The sequence below is a fragment of the Tamandua tetradactyla genome, chromosome 23, assembly GCF_023851605.1.
Source record: "Tamandua tetradactyla isolate mTamTet1 chromosome 23, mTamTet1.pri, whole genome shotgun sequence".
Taxonomy (NCBI): domain Eukaryota; kingdom Metazoa; phylum Chordata; class Mammalia; order Pilosa; family Myrmecophagidae; genus Tamandua; species Tamandua tetradactyla.
In genome coordinates this window covers 52,130,852-52,150,328 of record NC_135349.1, presented here as the reverse complement: position 1 = coordinate 52,150,328, position 19,477 = coordinate 52,130,852, and the positions used below count along the sequence as shown (strand labels likewise).

Here is a 19,477-nt window from a genome sequence, read left to right as displayed (position 1 = left end):
AATGGGCTCAAGGAATCAGTTGTAAAATACCACTTTTAGGTCACCTTTGTAGACCATGCTTAAAAGATTTTTTTTTTTTTTTTGGTCCTGCTTAAGACATTTTTTTTAAAGTTTTTTTTCTCTCTCTCTCTTTCACTTTCGACATTTTTATCCAATCAAATGAATGGGCATCTCTCTCGCTGGGCCACATCCTTTCACATGAATTCTGTCTCCAACCACTGGGACTCCAGGGGACCTTTGCTTTCTTCTTTCCTGCCAGCCTTCTGTATTATTTGATTCCAGACACTGAGCTTGTAGAATCTTTGTAGACAGAGCAGTACAACGGAAACGATGGAGGCTGGAGAGGCTCCTGATTCCTTTGAGCCTGGCCCAGAGGAGGCCGTGATCTTGGTCTGAGATGCCTGAGTGTAGGACGCAAAAGGGCATCTTGGACCGAGGGTCAAAAGGTCTCGAGTCCCGCACACCAGTCCCCGGTCAACCTACAGCCCGTGGTCTCTATTCTGGATCATGGACTCCTTCCCCTAATGGTGGCCCTTTAGTGGGTTTGAGCAGAGTGCATTTTAAATTTGCTTTATTTAACAAACACATCCATGTATCAGGTCCCGATTCTGAGACTGTTCGAATACTAAACTCAGGAGCTGCTCACAAACACTCCATCGGATGTGGTTCTGTGAGTGGCCCATTCTACAGATTAGGAAACTGAGGCACGGAAGGGAAGCACTGATTACCCGGAGTCACCAAGCCAACATGCGGTCGGTTGGGCCTGAGACCCAGGCAACTCCACCCTGGAACTTACGTCCCCACCCCCAGCAGCTCTGCTGGTTCTCGGAGCTGGGTTGAGGGCTGGGAATTCCCGGCGGGGGTGGGGGGTGTCTGGGCAGAGCCGGTGGTTCCTCGGGGGCAGTGACCACCAGTGACCTTTTCCCAGGACGCACGTGCCCCTTCAGGCTCCCACGAAGGAACACAGCCAGAGCCCACAGATCCCGGCCACCTGGAGGGCAGGTGATGCCAACAAGCCTGGGGGTGCTGAGTGGACCCCACTTTACCTCCCTTTAACCATCCCAGGGGCAGGTACTATTACAGCAGCCTCACCTGCAGCAGCCAAGGAAACTGGGTCTTAGAAAGGCTAAGGAAACAGTCACAGGGCAGAGTCAGTAAATGGCAGAGCTAGAATTTGCAACCCCCCTCCCCACAACGCCCCCAGCCACAATACCTGCCCAGGGACTGCCCAGACACCCCCGGGGACTCAAAAGCCCTGTGGTTTCAGATCACCTCTGCTTTTCTGCCCCTAAAGATGGCATGGCGTAGAGTTTCCCAAGCAATAATGCTTTCATGTGGAGGAAAGGTTGTAGAGGTAAGGACGGGGCTCGGCAATTAAGTGTTAAAATATTTAAAGGCCAGCCCTGTTTGTATTGATAAACAGCTTGTAATTTAGCAAATGGGTCGTTAATAAGGAGCAGCTGTGGCAGGCGAATTCTTGCAGCCCAGGCCAAAGGCGGTTACGGTTGGAATTGTTGTTAGGGATGGAGTTTTAATAAAGCAGCAGGGGCCTAATTTAAATGCGTTTAAATTAGTCCCCTGGAGCCTGTCACCTGATGCGGTTGCTAACGGATTAAAGGAAGCAATGTTTTCCACCCCGGGGTAGTTTACAGGGCCTTGAGTGCGCTCTGATTTGAGCTGGGAGAATAGAGGTTACTCACTGCCCGGCAGAATAACCTCACCGCTTTCAGCCAGCCCTGAAATGAACTTAGGGCATGCGTGCATTCTGGCTGTCCACATATACTGACTGGAATCCCACTCTGTGCCAAGCACTGTGCAAGCTGCTGGGGCTACAAAATAATCGCCTCCTAGCCCTTCTGGGGATGAATCATTTTTTTTTCTGTCAATTTGCTTGTTTACTTGTTTATATGGGTCATTTCCATTCAAGGGAGTTCCCTAAGGCAGGGACCCTGTCTGTCTTTCTCACCTTCCCTCCTGACTTAGAACTTCCACGTGTGTGTGCAGCGGGCGGGGGGTGGGGGAGCTACAGACAAGCAGCTGGGCAAATGCCACTGGGCTGATCCGTTCCTAACGGGGGCCAGAGCAGGGCGTGGTAGGAACAGAGAGAAGGGGCCCGCAGGTGGCTATCTGAGGGTCATTTAAGTCAGCCCAGGCTGAGAATCGCCCAGGGAGGGAGCAGCAAATGCCAAGAACCATGGGGTCAGAACTTGACCCTCTGAAGAAATGAAAGTTAGGAACTGTTTGGCCAGGCTGGCAGGGGCCGGTGGGAAAGAGCCATTTTCATCTTGTCCAGACTTTGGACTAATGTCCTCTGTGCTGGAGAACATTCCGGAAGCTGCTAGCAGGTGGGAGGCCAGGGATGCATTCTCAAGGCCCCCCGAAAGGCCGATGTAGCTTTGCCCCACCGACCAAGATTGTGAGTGAGCATCGTGACGTTCCGGGCTGGCCTCGCTGCCTCCTCGTCCCCCCCTGAACCATCAGGGCACCAGGCGACCCTGGCGTCCCCAGCGTCCCCGGCCGGGGCCAAGTGGGCATGTTCTCTGGGTGACCAGGGGCCAGGCGCTAGGACGGGGGGCCTTATGTGGACGAGACGTGGGGACCCAGCCCCAGGGGAGGCCGCCTCATGTGGGGACAGAAGCAGGAAGGCATAATAACTCAGCCCTGGCCGATGGCCCCCTGGCTGCAGCCGCAGACCCGGGAAGCGGTTAACAGCAGGCCACAGCGATCCTGGCCGCCTCGCCCACCCGGGAGATGGCAGCCGGCGCTGCTGCATATTAGCCGCATGTCTGCCGCGTCCCAGGTGCGACACAGGGCGCTGGGGAATTCAATGGCGAATGAAACCGACTTGGTGACGGTGGCATTGAGGTTATAAAATCCCAAACGCACGCATAAAATCCTATTCCAAGTTCATGAGAAATGCTGCTGTTGGGTTCTAACCCTCCAAGGGGTTGCTTTACCCTTGTCCATTTGGGGGGGGGGTCCTTTTTTTTTTTTTTTTTTGAAAACTACTGTATGCTCTCTGGCGCGTTGCTAAGTTCCATACATGTATTATCTTCTTTTCATCTTCACAACAGCACACGGGAAGTAGGTACTGTTTTTGTTATCATCATCATCATCATCTCCATTTTTTTCTGAGCAAATTGAGCCTCCGAGGGGTTATGTCAAGGGCCCACAGCTGCAAAGAGGCGGAGGGGGGCCTGAACCCCACACTTTCCACTTCTGCCACGCTGCACCCCAGGCTTGTCCTCGTGCTGCTTTGGGGTGCCCTGGCTATAGGTGCCTTCTGACCCTCTGTTTCTGCCTTCGGAGTCTCCCGAGCTGGCTCTGGCTGGAATGGCAGCTACAAGGCCACCTGGGCATAGCTGCTGTTACAGATTTTGTGCTCGTGTCCCCGAGGGACCAGCCCATGCGTTTGTTCGGCAGGAAGAGGCTCAAAAACCTCAAAGGGCTTTCAGGATAAGGTCGGTTTCTTACATGCCTCCTTCTCTTCATCAGTTGGGAGGCTGGTTACTCATTCACCAAGGTCTGGCTGAACACTTCACCAATGGTGGTGGTGGGAGGGGGGGTCCCCACGATGAAATATTATTCAGCCATGAAAAAGCCATGGAGTCCTGATCCAGGCTGCAGCGGGGACGAACCTTGGAAACATGATGCTGAAGTGAAAGAGCCCAGATGCAAAAGACCAATATTGTGTGATTCCACTTCTATGAAATGTCCATAAGAGGCAAATGCACAGTGACAGAGAATATATTAGAAGTTTCCTAGGACTTGGGGAGGGCTGAGGGAAAGGAATGGGGAACATTTGGATTTGCTAAAGCTGCCCGAATGCAATATAAAGGATATGGGTCAGGTTTTGCAAAGGGGATTTATTAAGCTATGAGTTACAATTCTAGGCCATGAAAATGTCCAAATTAAGGAATCAACAAGATACCTTCACTGAAGAAAGGCTGATTGCATCTGGGTTCCTCTCTCGTGGGGAGGCACATGGCAACATCTGCTGGCCCTTCACTCCTGCTTTGGTTTCAAAAATGGCTCTCTCTGCCTCCGTGGGTCCTTCTGGCTTCTACTGGAGCATTTTCATTCTTAGCTTCTCTGAACGCTCTTGGCTCTCTTCAAGAACCCCAGCAAGCAGATTAAGATTTACCTTGAAAGGGTGAGGTCACATCTCCAGGAAACAACCTCATCAAATGGCCCCACCCAGCAATAGCTCTCGCCCCACGAGATTGGATTAAAAGAACATGGCTTTTCTGGGGTGCAGAACAGAGTCAAACCAGCCCAGGGAGTGACTGCCAATGGGTACAGGGTTTCCTTTGGAGGGTGCTGAAAATGTTCTGGAATTAGTAGTGACGGCAGCACAACCATGTGAGTAGATGAAAAAACCACTGAATTGTACACATTTAAAGGGTGAACTGTATTTGGAAAATAAGAGTTAGGGGAGAATTGAAATGTCAGCCTGTCCAGGCTCACAGGGGGAAAGTGGAGGGCTGATGAGGGAGAGCCCCGAGACAGCCTGGTGCCTGGTCACCCAGTGGCCAGCACCCCGAATCCCACTGCAGGGTGGAAAAGGGAAGGGGAAGGATTGAGCTGGGATCTGGGGGTGTGGTTTGGAGAGTCTTCCCCCCGCTAGCCGTGGGAGGTTTGGGGTGAGCTGTGTTCCAGCTTCCTTTGGATTTGGTTGGAAAGAGCAGGAAGGAAGGAGGGAGGGAAGGAGCGAGCAGCTGTCAAGCGAATTGATGAGCAGAAATAGCTTCTCTGTCCTTTATAGACTCTCATTCTTTTTTTAAAATTTAAATTTACTTAAATGCTTATGTGGAACTAACCATGTACCAGGCATGACTCCAAGCACTTCACAGAAATAAACTCCTTTATTCCCCTGACAACCCAATCAAGTAGGTGCTTTCATTATTCTCCTTTCTACCAATGAGGGCAGTAAAGGATGGGGAGGCAAATGACTTATCCAAGGTCACGCAGCTGCTATGAGGCAGAGCAGGGAATTTCACCCAGGGTCCAGAGCCTGCGCTCTCAACGGTTCTGCTGTCATTCATTACTCATTCATTCATCATGTAAATGTCTGTTGAGTGTCAACTCTGGGCTAGGCATTTTGCAAAGCCTCCCACCTCTGCATTCTGACTGTGTCCGTGTGGATTTTTGCAGGATGGGGGTGTCGGGGCATGGGAAGCAGCCAGTGGGGGTGTCCATTGGTCCCTCCTTTCCCAGGTATATCCCTGCAGGGGTAGGTCCTGGGGCTTGAGTGTCCCTCTCCGGTTACCTGGCAGGAGGCTTGTAACCAAATCCTTCAGTGGCTTCGTGTCCCAGAGGGGGCCAACCCATGTGTTTATTCAGCAGGAAGAGGCTGGGGCATATTTGTGGAAGGCCAGCGCTGGGCAGGCCAGCTGTGCACAGGAGTGGGGTGACCAGGCCCTAGGCAAGGGTGAAAGTACCCACGGTGAGCTGCTTTCCCACACAGGCACGCAAGATCCTGGGACGTGCTGCAGGCGAGGGAAGGGGAACCTCGGCTGGGGCCTTCTGCCCGGGGTGTTCAAGCCTCTCGAGGGCCGCAGCCACATTCAAGAGGGAAAGAAAGGAAATGTAATAATTCCAGAATATGAAAGAATACAAGAAAGGGGGGGAGTTAAATGCCTACCAAATGCATCCTTATGTTGGGTCCTTATGCTACCCCCAGCTCTCATGGGGTAATATATGGAAAACTGGGGGGTGGCTGCATTTGCATGTGTTTGCTGTGATGGCTGCAGTAGGACCTGGGACCTGCAAACCTTCTGGAGCTCCCTGTTTCCTTCCAGGTAAAGTCCCCACCCCGCTGCCAAGCATTTGTACTTTATTCAACCGGCGTTTATTAAATGCCTGCCCCGAGCCAGGCACAGGCAGGGGACAGACCCTCAGAAATGCTCTGATTCAGCTGTGGAGACAGACACATTTCTAAAGACCCCGGGATTGTCTGAGAAGTAAGGCAGAGGAAGGCCGGGACTCAGCTGAGGTGACCCCGAGAGCCTCCAAGTTTCCCACCTGGGCATGGGAATGAATTGGGTTTTGGGCTGTCCTTCGGATGTTCAAGAGGCAACACAGTGTGCTGGAACCCTGGGGTCTGAAGGCCAGGGTTCAAATCCCAGTTTGGCCCCTCCCTGAGCTGTGTGACCACAGGCATGTGACTTAACCTCTCTGAGCCTTGGTTTCACCACTTGTCAAAGAGGGAGGATACAATGGTATCTACTTCCTTGGATGGCTGGAAGATTTAGCTGTAAAGAGCTTAGAGCAGGATCAGGTATACAGTGGAGCCAAATGTGAGTGTCAGCTATTACCAGCATCATTGTGTTGATTAGTCTTTGGAAGCCCAAAACACTGCCCAGATGCCTTTTAATACTCGCCCGGCACCTCTGAGTCAAGAAGTTACCCGACCATCTGGGAGAAGGCAAGGAGTTTCTCTTGTGGTCTGGAGATGAGGCATTGTCCCCCGAAATCGCCGGGGTTGGCTATAGCTGTTTGTCTTGCTCCCTGGCAGCAAGGGCATGAGGTTTGGGGAGGAGCACATGGAAGGTGAGGCCTGGTTCTGTTAAACTCCCACCATCGTACCCCCACCCTGCTGGCAGGTGAAAAGGCCAACCTCCCCTCCGGCCCTCCTTACCACCCCCCCATCCTCACCCCTCCCAGCTCCCCAACTCAGGGTCACTGAGACTCAGCAGGTCCAAACCACTGGCACTGTGACGTAGCCAGAGTCTTCGGAGGCAGGACCAGGCGGGTCAGGGATTGGGGACTGGGCCAGCCCACCAGGCCTCCTGTCCCATCGCGGAGAGGCCGGGCCTCGCTGAGCCTCCACTTGCTCCTCTGTAAAATGCAGAAAGTACAGTGGATTCCTGTTACTCGCATTAGTTGTTTTTTTTGGCAAAGCAACAAAGTCATTTATTTAGGGTCTTCGAATCGCATTTCAGGGAGCACAGATTCAGGTAGAGACTCAAATCCTGTCCTATCTTGGTGCTCCTGGGCAAGGTTTTTTTTAAAAAAAAGAAGAAGACATAAGATGTTTGTGGTTGGCAGATATTTGGAATACTCTAAGGGCCTTTCAGGTTAGCTAGATCGCTTACTGAGTTCTTTGTCTCATGCTTTGTTTCGTGGTGTCGGGATGTCTTCAGGGTTTTCTTTTTTAAGCTTTTTAAAAAAATTATATAATAATACACAAATACAAAGCAAATAAAGAAAAAAGCAATAGTTTTGAAAGCACACTTCAACAAGCAGTCACAGAACAGATCCCAGAGTTGGTCATGGGCCACCATTCCGCCATCTCAGATTTTTCCTCCTAGCTGCTCCAAAACACTGGAGGCCAGAAGGAATATCAATATAGTGCTTCAGCAGCCATGCTCGTATGTTGAGTATGTTTTCTCTGTTAAAGCGCCTCCTTCTCCTTTAATCCTTCTCCCAATTTATAGGGATCTTTGGACAATGCCTGTTCTGACTGTTTCATGTTGAGAAGGGGTGTCCACACTAACGGATGGGGGATGTAGTTAATGATAATTCTGAAGAAGCTGGTCCCTCTGGGTTTCAGGATTTATCTGACCTAGGAACTCTCTGGGAATGATATTTCCAGGAAGGCACATCTAGTGCATGAAATCTTTAGAGTCTCAGTTCGAGCCCTAGGTGTTCTTAGGAGTCAACAAGAGTGATGTTGATTGGGGTTGAGCACGCCAGGACAATTAGCACTGTCTAGCTGCAGCTTGCGTAACAGTAACCTCCACAAGAGCCTCTTGAGTCCATCTGATCTCTCTTAGCCACTGGTGCCTTATTTTATTACACCTCTTTCCCCCCTTTTGGTCAAGAAGGCGTTGTCGATCCCATGGTGCCAGGGCCAGACTCATCCCTGGGAGTCATGCCTCACGTTGTCAGGGAGACTTCCACCCCTGAATGGCTTATACCAGGTAAGAGGGAGGGCAAGGATTTTCCTTGCAGAGTTGAGCTTAGAGAGAGAGAGGCTATATCTGAGCAACAAAGAGTCTTCCTGGAAGCAACTCTTAGGCCTTGTTATGGGGAGTCTTAGCTTCTCGCTACAGAATTAAGTTTCACAAGGCCTCAAAATCCAGAGCTTGGCCTATTTTCTTGGGAGTTCCAATCGTTGGGAGGGTACCTGGGTTTCCCAGATGGGAGAGTTTAATAGTTCCATATATATATCTATATATTTCCCTTTGGAACCTTAAGGGACTCTACCAATACTTTTTAATTATCATCTGTTCTAGTTTGCTAGCTGCCAGAATGCAATATACCAGGAACGAATGGCTTTTAAAAAAAGGGAATTTAATAAGTTGCTAGTTTACAGTTCTAAGGCCAAGCAAATGTCCCAATTAAATCAAGTCTATAGAAATGTCCAATCTAAGACATCCATCCAGGGAAAGATACCTTGGCTCAAGAAGGCCGATGAAGTTCAGGGTTTCTCTCTCAAGTGAGAAGGCACATGGCGAACATGGTCAGGGCTTCTCTCTCATCTGGAAGGGCACATGGCGAGCACAGCATCATCAGCTAGCTTTCTCTCCTGGCTTCTGGTTTCATGAAGCTCCCCGGGAGGCGTTTTCCTTCATCTCCAAAGGTCGCTGGCTCGTGGACTCTCTGCCTCGTGGTGCTGCAGCATTCTCTGCTCTCTTCGAATCTCTCATTCTCCAAAATGTTCCCTCTTTTATAGGACTCCAGAAACTTATCAAACTTATCACCCAGATGGGTGGAGACATGTCATCACCTAATCCAGTTTAACAACCATTCTTGCTTGGGTCACATCTCCAGGGAGATGATCTAATTACAAATTCAAACACACAGTATTGAATAGGGATTATTCTGCCTTTACGAAATGGGATTTTGATTAAAACATGGCTTTTCTAGGGTCCATACAGCCTTTCAAACCAGCACGTCAGCCCACCATAGTGTGAGACGTATCCAGGTATTATATTAAGGTATAGAGAGACACCAAGTCCTTGTTCTGATTCTGGACTCTAGGGGTTTGGGTTGTTTAACTGAGCTGTCCAGACAGGTTGCTTTAGAGCACGTGTTACAGAAAATTTAGCTTCTAGACATACTAGCCTCTCGGCCTTTGGTGTCATGCAGCAGCTGCAGGTCTAGAGCTCGTGCCCTGTTGTCTTTTACCCTCGGGTAGATTTGTTCTGCAAAGTCCCAGCGAGCCGTGAATCAGCGAGTTCAGTGCCACCGCCCCCAGGGAAAGCCAGGGCCTCGGGTCCCAACGTCCTCCCCTACCAGCCAATATGCAACCTTGTGTGCGGGTTTCTATTCAACGCCCCTTTATGTAATACACATGGTTGGGTCATCACCACGGAAGCCGCGGCCCCAGCACAGGCTGGAAGGCACCCACCCAGCACAGCGCCCTCCTGCGCTCAGAACCCAGACGCCGCTCCAACCTGCGCAGTAAGGGGCATTTTAAACAGCAACCCCCACCCCCCACCCCCAAAACACACAGAAGTGCTAAACCGTGGCACTGCATGTGCTGCAATAGGGACGCTTGTTCCCAGCCGGAGAGCTGAAGCAAGCAGACAGCGTGTCGTCCGCGGCCCCTCAGCTGGGAAGGTGTGTCACCACTCCGTGCATGTCCGCAGATGACCCCGAGGGCGCTGCGAGTATTGATTTGGGGGCTCCAAATACATTTCAGCAAGGAGGCAAATCTGCACATACGTCCCATCTCTGCATTGCAGTGCAAAGAATCTGCATTGACGTCCCATCTTGTGGGGGAGTTGGGAGGATGGCACGAGGCAGCCTGTGCTCAGTGGGTGTCAGCTGGAACAGTGTCCCCCATGGGACAACCCAGGGACTCCCCGGGCTGAGTCTGCTGGCCCTGGAGAACCGGCGCTGGGGTGGACCTTGAAGAATTCTTTATTTCGGGGCCCAGCCAAGATGGCACTGCACTCCGAGGTACCCCCACACATGGGGTGGCTCCGCTGGTCGAGCAGCCACTGGCCCATGAAGGCTGCACCTCCTCTTTGGCTGACCAAACGCCCCCCCACCCCCCGCAGCTGACCAGTGCCGCACCCCGGCCCTGCTCTCTGGGAGCCCCAGACGGGGCTGTCCTAACACGAGGCTTCGTCACAGCGGGAAGTGAGTCCAGGGAGACCCGGGGCCCCCCTGCTGGCTGCATGTGCTGAACCCACGACCTGTTGTTCCCTGATCTGGACACATTTCCTGGGGCTGTGTGGCCCATCAGGAAGTTTATATGACTTCCTTCTCTGCTCACTGGCATCTCTTTACTGTGTGTGCCAAGGACACAGCCGGGACCCAGGCAGCAATTCTTCAAAGCTCAGGCCTTAGACACGCCCCACACAAGCAAGAGTCCTTGCAGGGTGGGGTAAGTGTGAGCAGGGAAACCCAGGGGCCAAAAGAATGGAGAATAAGGGAGGAGGCAGCTGTGCCGAGGAAGGGGACAGGGTGTCCCAGGAGAGGGACTGGCATGGATGAGGTCCCTCCATCTCCCACCTCCTCCAGGAAGCCCTCCAGGACTGCTGCCTCTCTCCCCCTCCTCTGGATCCAACCATACCCTGAGAATGGGCTTTTCCTTCAATCATCCTTCAAAATGAGGTCAGGATTGGTTTCGCCATCACGGGAGGACGTGAAGAATCCGTTACATCCAGCAGAGTGCTCAGACCCAGGGTCAGACTGCTTGGGTTCAAATCCCCTCTCTCCCCACCTGTCTAGTGGGTGCACAGCTTCCCCCTACTAGGCGCTCTGAGGCACATGCATGCACGGCTGGTGCTTCAGAGAAAACCCCGCCCAGGGGGTCCTGCAGTCTGCGGGTTCACAGCTGACCTGGAGGAGGGCCCTGGCGATGGCTAAGTGTCGGGGTCTCTGGGGACTGTGCCCCTCTCAGAAAGATGGGTCGTGGCTGGAGGATTCTGGGCGTGGAGGCAGGCAGCCCCTCCGTGCCTCGTTACCTTTCCCTTCCCTGCTCTGTTCCCTGCAGGGCCTCATCCTGGCGCGGAGGAGTCGGTGGGGGTGTGGGACACTGGGCTGGGGGCTGTATCCACCCGGACGAGGCTCTCTGGGCATAAACGAGGACAGGGACCAAGACAGACCCTGCACATTCTTTGTTCCACCAAAGGACTTTGGTCTCAACTCGCTTATCCCTTGCTTGCTTTCCTGTATTTGCTGAGCGCCTACTGTGTGCAGGCCCAGCTCACAGCTCAGGAAGGACCGGGTGGGGCCCCTTTCATTCCTTGCACACCTGTGCTGAGCCACTGTTTGAGTCCTGTCGCCGGGCGAGAGCCCAAAGAATCACAATCCCGGGTGTTACCATGCATTGAGCCTGGAGGGAAATAGTCAACCCAGTGGCATCCTCTGGGAGATGAGCTTGGTTGTAGACCCATTTCCCAGATGATGGGGCAGGCTTGGAGGAAGGAAGTCTCAGCTGGGTGTGGGTGGAGGGGGGGCGTCAAAGCCGGGCTGGCTGAACGCACGCCCTGCCCTTACCCACTGCCTCGATGGAGAGGCGAGTTCCTTTCCAAGGGTGCCAGGGCGACCTGAGATATGCAGGGGGATACAGTTCTCTGGGGACCGCTTTGCCTGCACTCCGACCCCCCCCCGCCCGCAGGAGTCTCCGCCCCTGGGGGACCCCCAGTTCTAACGCAGTGTCTTTCTCATAGCCAGCCGCTTGGAGATGTGCCAGGAGACAGCTCTGTCCTCTCCACCCTGGGCAGGGGCGGGGGGTGCTGGACTGCCCTCGTGGGCACTGGGCTGAGATCAGGGGCACCTGGGCACAGTCCGCTTCTCCCTCAGCCCCCTGTGGGTGGGGTGGGTGGCACCTCTCCTCCCATGAACTGGGGGGGAAGCAGGAGGAGGCATCTGTCCTCAGATGCCAGCGCTATTTTTGAAGTCACCTTGATCCCGATTTCAGGGCACGTGTCTGCGACAGGCGCTTGGAGCCGACCGGCTCTGAGCACATCAGCACCATGCCGGGCGCCCTCCAGTCTCACCCAGCACTTCTAGACCCGAGCACAGACTCGCTCTCCCTGGGCCCTCCTTTGTGGGCGTGGCACTCCCCTCCTGCCACCCTCACCCGATTCTGCACCCGCCTAGGAGAAACCCCTGCCTCAGTCGAAGGCAGCCAGTGCCTGTCCAGAGCCCCTGCTGACCCGGGGCTCAAGGCAGCAGGGCCTGGGGACCCCATCGAACCCCCAAGGCCGCTCCTTCCAAAGGGCACTGTGTCAGGGAACCCTGGAAAGCTTCTGCACTCAGCGCCGAGCCCTGTCTGGGACACAGAGAAGCCCTGGGGGGGGGGGGGGTCAACCGCTGTCTCCCCAGCACCCACAGCGGCTCGCTCAGCCCCCACGACAACCTGGGGCAGGGCTGTGCATGAGCCTCACGGATACTGAGAGGTTAATGCATCTTCTCAAGGACACGCAGCTCCAAAGCGGCAGAGCGGAGGTCTGCACCCACGCGGGGGACTCAGGGTGTGCTCGCAGCTGAGCACGCCGCAAACGCATGCAGGGTAGATGCGCCTATCAGTGTGTAATATAACCCCAGACAACACAGTGTAATATGATGGTTACAATTCAGTGCAATAAAATACAATGTACTGCAATACAATATAATGGAACATAATGCAATATAATATATCTGCTCTATACAGTAAAATAGAATAAATATATTCATTAATAAACAAACCCATAGCTAAACTACCCATTTATTTGTACACATCTTTATGCACACATTATACTTAAATTATTTTTTTAAACTTTTTTTATTGTATAGTGTAACATAGATACAAAGCAAAGAAATAAAAAAACAATAGTTTTCAGAGCACTCTTTGACAAGTAGTTACAGGACATGTCCCAGAGTTTGTCATGGTACTTAAATTATTTACCTGCATTCTATCTGTGTTAATAAAATAATAACACCACATATGAAACATTATGTATAGTATATAAATTTTAATATATGTTATATATAAATATATTCACAAATTCATACATTCACATGAACTCAAAAACTATTTTAATATACATATTTATTTATATTTGATACATATGTGTATACGCACACACACATAAAACACTCACATACACAAGTGTGTATACATACATACACACACATACGCAAATAGAGAGACTTTTTTATGCTGAATGGAGGGGGTCATATTTCATTCCTTTTCCATGTGAGTATCTCCTTATTGCAGCACCATTTGTTGAATTTTTGTTTGGTTGGTTTTTCGTTTGTTCTGCTTTTCCATTTGTTTGTTTGTGTTTTGGGAAGTGCATGGGCTGGGAATTGAACCCGGGTCTCCCGCCTGGCAGGCGAGAATTCTAACCAGTGAACTACCCTTGCACCCCCGAGACTCTTCTTTTTTAAAACAACTTTATTGAGATATAATTTACATACCATATGATTCACCCATTTGAAGCGTACAATTCAGTGGCTTTAGGTAAATTCACAGAGTTGTGCATGCATCAGCACCGTCAATTTTAGAACATTTTCATTACCCCAAAAAGGAACTCCCCAGCCCTTAGCTATCATCACCTACCCCCAGTCCTTGGCAGACAACGTACTTCCTGTCTCTACAGATTAGACTTTTCTGGACCTTTCATATAAATGGAATCATATAATACATGGCCTTTTATGGTTTCTTTAACCTAGCAAAACCTTTTCAAATTTCAACCTTGTTGTAGCATGTATCAGAATTTCTTTCCTTTTTATAGCCAGGTAATATTCCATTGTATGGACAGACCACATTTTGTTTTTGTTTATCTATTTATCAGTTGATGGACATTTGGGTTGTTTCCACTTCTTAGCTATTATGAATGATACTGTGATGAATATTACACTACAAGTTTTTGTGTGAACGTAGGTTTTCAATTCTCTTGGATGTATACACCCGATTTTAACTCTACATTTAACCATTTGAGGAATTGCCAGACTGTTTTCCACAACCACTGCACCATCTTACATTTTAGCATCAACAATGCTCGAGAGTTCCAATTTATCTGAATCCTTGCTAATGCTTGTTATTTTCCATTATTTAAGTAATCACTGGTTGGCTATTCTGGTTTTGATTGGCGATTGTTTCATGACTAATGATGCTGAGTATCTTTCCATGTGCTTTTTGTCCATCTGCATATTTTCTTGAGATAAATCTCGATTCAAATTCTTTGCTCACTTTTAAATTGGGTTGCCTTTTTGTTGCTGAGTTGTAGAAGTTTATATTTTCTGGACATTAAACTCTTATAAGATATATGATTTGCAACTATCTTCTCACTTTTCTGTAGGTTGTCTTTTTACTTTCTTCATAATGTCCTTGGATGCTCAAAAGTTTTTAATTTTGATAAAGTCCAATCTATCTATTTTTTCAAAAGCTTGTGCTTTTGGTGTCGCATCTAAGAATCCACTGCCAAAACCTAAGGTCTTGTAGATTTTCTCACATTTTTCTTCTAAGAGTTTTAGCCCTTATATTAATCTCACTGATCCATTTTGAGTTACTTTTTTAACGAGGTGTGAGATAGGAATCTATCCCAGCACTATTTGTTGAAAAGACTATTTTTTCCCTATTGAATTCTTGTGCCCTTGTTGACAATCCATCGTTCATAAATGTGACGAATTATTTCTGAACTCTGAATTCTATTCCATTGATGTCTACTTTATGCCAGGACACCACTGTTTTGATGACTGTAGTTGTGCATTGTTTTGAAGTCAGAAATAGGAGCCCTCCAATGTTCCTCTTTTTTAAGGTTGATTTGGCTGTCTGGGTCCCTGGTGTATGAATTTTAGGATCGGCTTGTTAATTTCTGAAAAGAAATCTATTGGGATTTCAACAGGGATCTTGCTGGATCTTAACAATGCTAGGTCTTCTGATGTGTGAGCATGAGACGTCTTTCCATTATTTAGACCTGCTTTCATTTCTTTCAACTGTGTTTTGTAATTTTCAAAGTGTAAGTTCTTTTGTTAAATTCCTGAGTATTCTATTCTTTTTGATGCTATTGTAAATGGGATTGTTTTCTTAATTTTATTTCTGGTTTTCTCATCGCTACTGTATAAAAATACAACTGATTTTTTTTGTATATCAATCTTATATTCTGTCACATTGCTGAATTTGTTTACTAACTCTAATAGTTTTTTTGGTAGACTCCTTAGAATTTTCTATATACAAATTCATGCTATCTACAAATATAGTTTTACTTTCCAATCCCGGTCGTTCTTTTAATTTATTTTTTCTTGCCTACTTGCCCTGGCTAGAGCCTCCAGTTCAATATCAAACAAAATTGGGGAAAGCAGGCCTCCTTATCTCCTTCCTGTCTTGGAAGACAAATGTGCAGTCTTTTCACCATTAAGCATGACCTCAGCGGTGGGTTTTCCGAAAATGCCCTTTATCGGGCTGAGGAAGTTCCTTTCATTTCCGAGTCCGTTGAGTGCCGTTGCTGTTGCTCTTAATCACAAAGTCCTGCTGAATTTTGTCAAATGCTTTCTCGGAGAAATGCCCTCTTTTAAAATGACGCAGGTGAGTCAGCTCTCCTTTTGAGGGTGCAAATTGGAAGGTGGAATAAAAAGCTTTTGGCCAAGTCTTGTCCGGCCACTCTACTGCTCCGCTCCTAAAGGTGCAAAAACCATGTCATTTCTAGAATTAGCGGCAACCGCGCGGCCGCTCTGTCCACGACCCAGGGAAGCTTTTAGGCTTTGCACCCGGGGCTGGCGACTGGGGCAGCGTGCCCGGGCGTGGGGGTGGGGTAGGACGCTCGGGACCGCGCGACGCTCACGGCTGCCCGCCCCCCAGGCCTACGAGAAGCGCTTCCCCACCTGCCCGCACATCCCGGTCTTCCTGGGCAGCGAGGTCCTGAGCGAGTCCCGCAGCGCCGACGGCGCCGTGCACGTGGTGGAGAGGAGCTGCCGGCTGCGAGTGGAGGCGCCGCGGCTGCTGCGCAAGGTGGGCGGGGCCCGGGGCGCTCGGGGGCTTGGGGGCCTAGGGGGGCTCGGGGCGCTCGGGGTTGGGCGGGAAGCGACGCGGTGGAGGGAGCCCCGCGCGGGGGACGACGGGGTACCCGGGGCTCCGGGGTTCCGGGCATCTCGGTCCACGCAGACCAGATTGGGGTTGAGGGTTCCGGGGGGTGGGGGGGCCGGGCGGCCCCATTTCAAGGATAAGGAACCTGAGGCACAGTCTCATGAAGGAGGGGAAGACGGGAGAGAACCGGGTGCAGGATTTAGCAAGTAAACGAAACACGCTCCCCCTGGCCCCCAGTCACATTTGAATTTCATATCAACAATTCCTACTTTTTTAGTATAAGTATGTCCCAGGCCGTATTTGAGACATACTTACACTAAAAAAGGATCAATTTTTTGCAGATGGCAGGGTTGCGGGGTGGGGGGCCTGGGTCCGGAGGGCACCGGCTTGGGGTCCTGGTGGGGCGGGGGGAGGCTGGGCGCGTGCGGGAGGGGGCCGGGCTGGGGGCGGCGGGGCGGGGGGAGGGGGTTTGTCCTGGGAGGACTGGGTGCGCCGGCTCCGAGGGCCCAGCCCCGAGCCCTGCACGCCCCCCACCCCCCCGTCTCTTGCAGATCGCAGGGGTCGAGCACGTGGTCTTCGTGCAGAGAAACGTCTTGAACTGGAAGGAGAGGCGGCTGCTCATCGAAGCGCACAACCAGACGTTTGCCAGCCGCGTGGTGGTCAACGAGAACTGCAGCTACGCGGTGAGCGGGGCGGGCACGGCCATCCCGGGGACCCTGGCAGCCACCCCCTGGGCCCAGAACTTGTCCCCGCGTCCCCCGCGGTCTCTCCTCCCTCCCTCCCAGGGTTGCCACATCAGATGTGGGAACCCACCTACACCGCGGTTCAGACCCCAGCTGATGCTTTTTTGAGTATAAGTATGGCTCCTATATGGCCTGGGACATACTTATACTTAAAACGTATGAGCTGCTGATCTGAAATTCAAATGTGACTGGGGGGGGGGCATGTTTTGTTTACTTGCTAAATCCTGCACCCCGATTCTCTCCCTCCTTCCCTTCCTTCATGAGACTGTGTCTCAGGTTCCTTATCCTTGAAATGGGATTAGTGGCCACCCCACTATACAGGTCAGAGCGCAGTTTAAATGAAGTAAAATATCCAAACCTTGAGACCCGTGTCCAGCACAGGCCAAGCCCTGTACCTTCCCTTTCAGTATAATCGATAGTAATTTCTATTCCCCACTATGGCCTGACTGACCGCCAGTCTGCCCGGCCGCTGCGCTCTGGAGCTTCGTTTCTAGGGGGAGACACAGAAAAGAAACCAAACCAAATGATATAAACTGACAGCTTTCTCACGGGTGCTGAGAAGGAACCTGGCAGGTGGAACTGGGAAAATAAGAAGGGCGCTTTCTCAGACGCCAGTGGCCCCTCGGGGCTCTGCCCTTTAAGGGGTGAGTGGCAGGTGAGAGCAGCCCTGGGGAGGCGCCCAGGGCCGGGGGTCCCGCTCCTCTCGGGGGTGCTGCGCTGAGGGTCTGGAGGGTTTCCGTGGGTGGAACCCAGGGCAGGGACTCGTGCCGACGTAGGCCGAGAAAGAAGCATCTGGGCGCTCCCTCGGGAGTGGAGCCCGGGAGGGATAGAGATGGAAAGTGGGCAGAGCCTGGCCCAGTCACCCAGGCCTGCGCGGACCCAGCCCTGCCGCTGTCTGGCTGAGGGACCTTGAGCAGGTGGCTTCGGCTCCCTGGGCCACCCCTTCCATATCTGAAAAATGGGGACGTGGGTGGAACCTGCCTCATTGGGTTCCTATGGGTGGTCGGTTTTTAAAGATCTTTTTACGGTGCTGTTCTTCCAGCGGGTGAATCAAAATCATTGAGGTAGCTTGTGAAATGCAGATTCCCCGGCTGTACCCTGCACTAGGAATCTGCATTTTAACAGGCTCCCGGGTGATGCTTCTGCTCACACAAGTTTAAAGAGCGCTGAGCTGAATCTTCATGGTAACTCTGTCAACAAAGTTTGATTTTGCTCTGTGTGTATATATAGTTTTGTAAATTTTATTTATATGTTATATATATAACATTCAATGCATTCTTTACATAGTAACTATGTATATGTAATTTTTTAAGGACACAGGCACAAGCGGCCAGACCTGCCCTCTCCCAGCCCCTCACGAGGAGGTTTGGGCATTGCAGGGTTCTCCAGGGCGTGCCCCGGAGCTGCCGCCCCCACCCCCGATTTTGTCAGACTGTGGCATGCCACCCCTCGCTCTGGCCGGGCCACCAGCACCCCGAGATGCTGGGGGTTGGAGGGGGGAGGTTTCACAGCATGCCCCCACCATGGCTCTGTCCTCGCCCCCCTTTCTCAGGTCCACCCCGAGAATGAGGAATGGACCTGCTTCGAGCAGTCTGCCTCCCTGGACATCAGGTCCTTCTTCGGCTTCGAAAGTGCCTTGGAGAAGATCGCCATGAAGCAGTACACGGCCAACGTCAGGAGGGTGAGGGGCGCCTGCGAGCCCCCGCGCCTGGGCCCAGCGCATTCCGTCTCCCCACCATTGTGCGACGCTGGGCGAGCCCCTCCACCATCCGGGCCTCAGTCCCCTCCCCTGTAAAATGGGGGTAACCGTAATAACCATGTCCCGTGAGAGTGGGCGGAGAGTATGGGCCCCCAAGGGCACCCCGACGTCAGTGCTTGGGGAGCGAGCCCCCCGGGCGGTGACGGGACATCGCGGTGCCTTTTCCTGGTTAAATTGCTCGCAGCTTGGCGTGGACAGCTCAGCCCCAGGTGCAATGAAACCGGTGGGATTCATTTCCAGAAAATATTTCACACCACATGTTATCAACATAAAAATTATTACTGAGCTGTTTTCCATTCTCTTTCACGTATCAAGTCTTGGAAACCCAACGTGCATTTTCTGTGTGCACCACATCTCCATTCGGGTCACCCCGTCTCAATGGTGTGCAGCCACGTGTCGGGGCCAGATGGACCCCCCGGGGGTGTAGGCCACCCCACGCCGCTGCGGCCCCCCAGCTGCCCTGCCCCTGTGCTCATGCATCCTGGGTCTCTGGCTTCCAGGGAAAGGAGGTGATCGAATATTACCTGCAAGAGCTCATCTCACAGGGCGTCTCTCACCTGCCGCGGTGGACGCCGGGCCCTGCCCACGAGGAGCTCGCGCACACGCGGGGCCCTGGCTCCCGGGAGGCCGGCCGCCCCAGCTGCAGCCCGGCCCCCATCCCGGAGACCCTCGCGGCGGATGGTAGGTCACTGCGGCCAGCGGGCAGGCGGGTGGACAGAGAAGAGCCGCGGGGCCCCTGGGGTCGGGGTTGGGTCCTGGAAACCCCCAGCCGTCCCCCCTTCCCCGCTGCTTCTCGCGCTCCCTGTCCTGGCCCAGCACCCAGACCTGGCATCTCTCTAGGTTGGGAATTGACCTCTGGTGCCTTGGCACTGCCCTTTTCTCCGGTTTTATTCCTATTTTTAATTATACGCGTCATGCCTGATCATGGTAGAAAAATAATCAAGCTGCTCGGTAGGTGTCAAGTAAGACGTCAGGCTCCCTTCCCCTTTCTAGAGTTAG

General features: G+C 51.9%; 1 protein-coding gene across 1 annotated transcript in view; it reads left to right on the top strand.

The window, feature by feature from the left end:
- SEC14L5 (SEC14 like lipid binding 5) overlaps positions 1–19,477 on the top strand; it is a 39,646-nt gene that overhangs the window by 2,957 nt on the left and 17,212 nt on the right. Inside the window, exons 2-5 of the mRNA XM_077141893.1 lie at positions 15,752–15,901; positions 16,528–16,659; positions 18,272–18,400; positions 18,979–19,159. Coding sequence (XP_076998008.1) covers positions 15,752–15,901; positions 16,528–16,659; positions 18,272–18,400; positions 18,979–19,159 — 592 coding nt within the window. The remainder of the gene's footprint in view (positions 1–15,751; positions 15,902–16,527; positions 16,660–18,271; positions 18,401–18,978; positions 19,160–19,477) is intronic.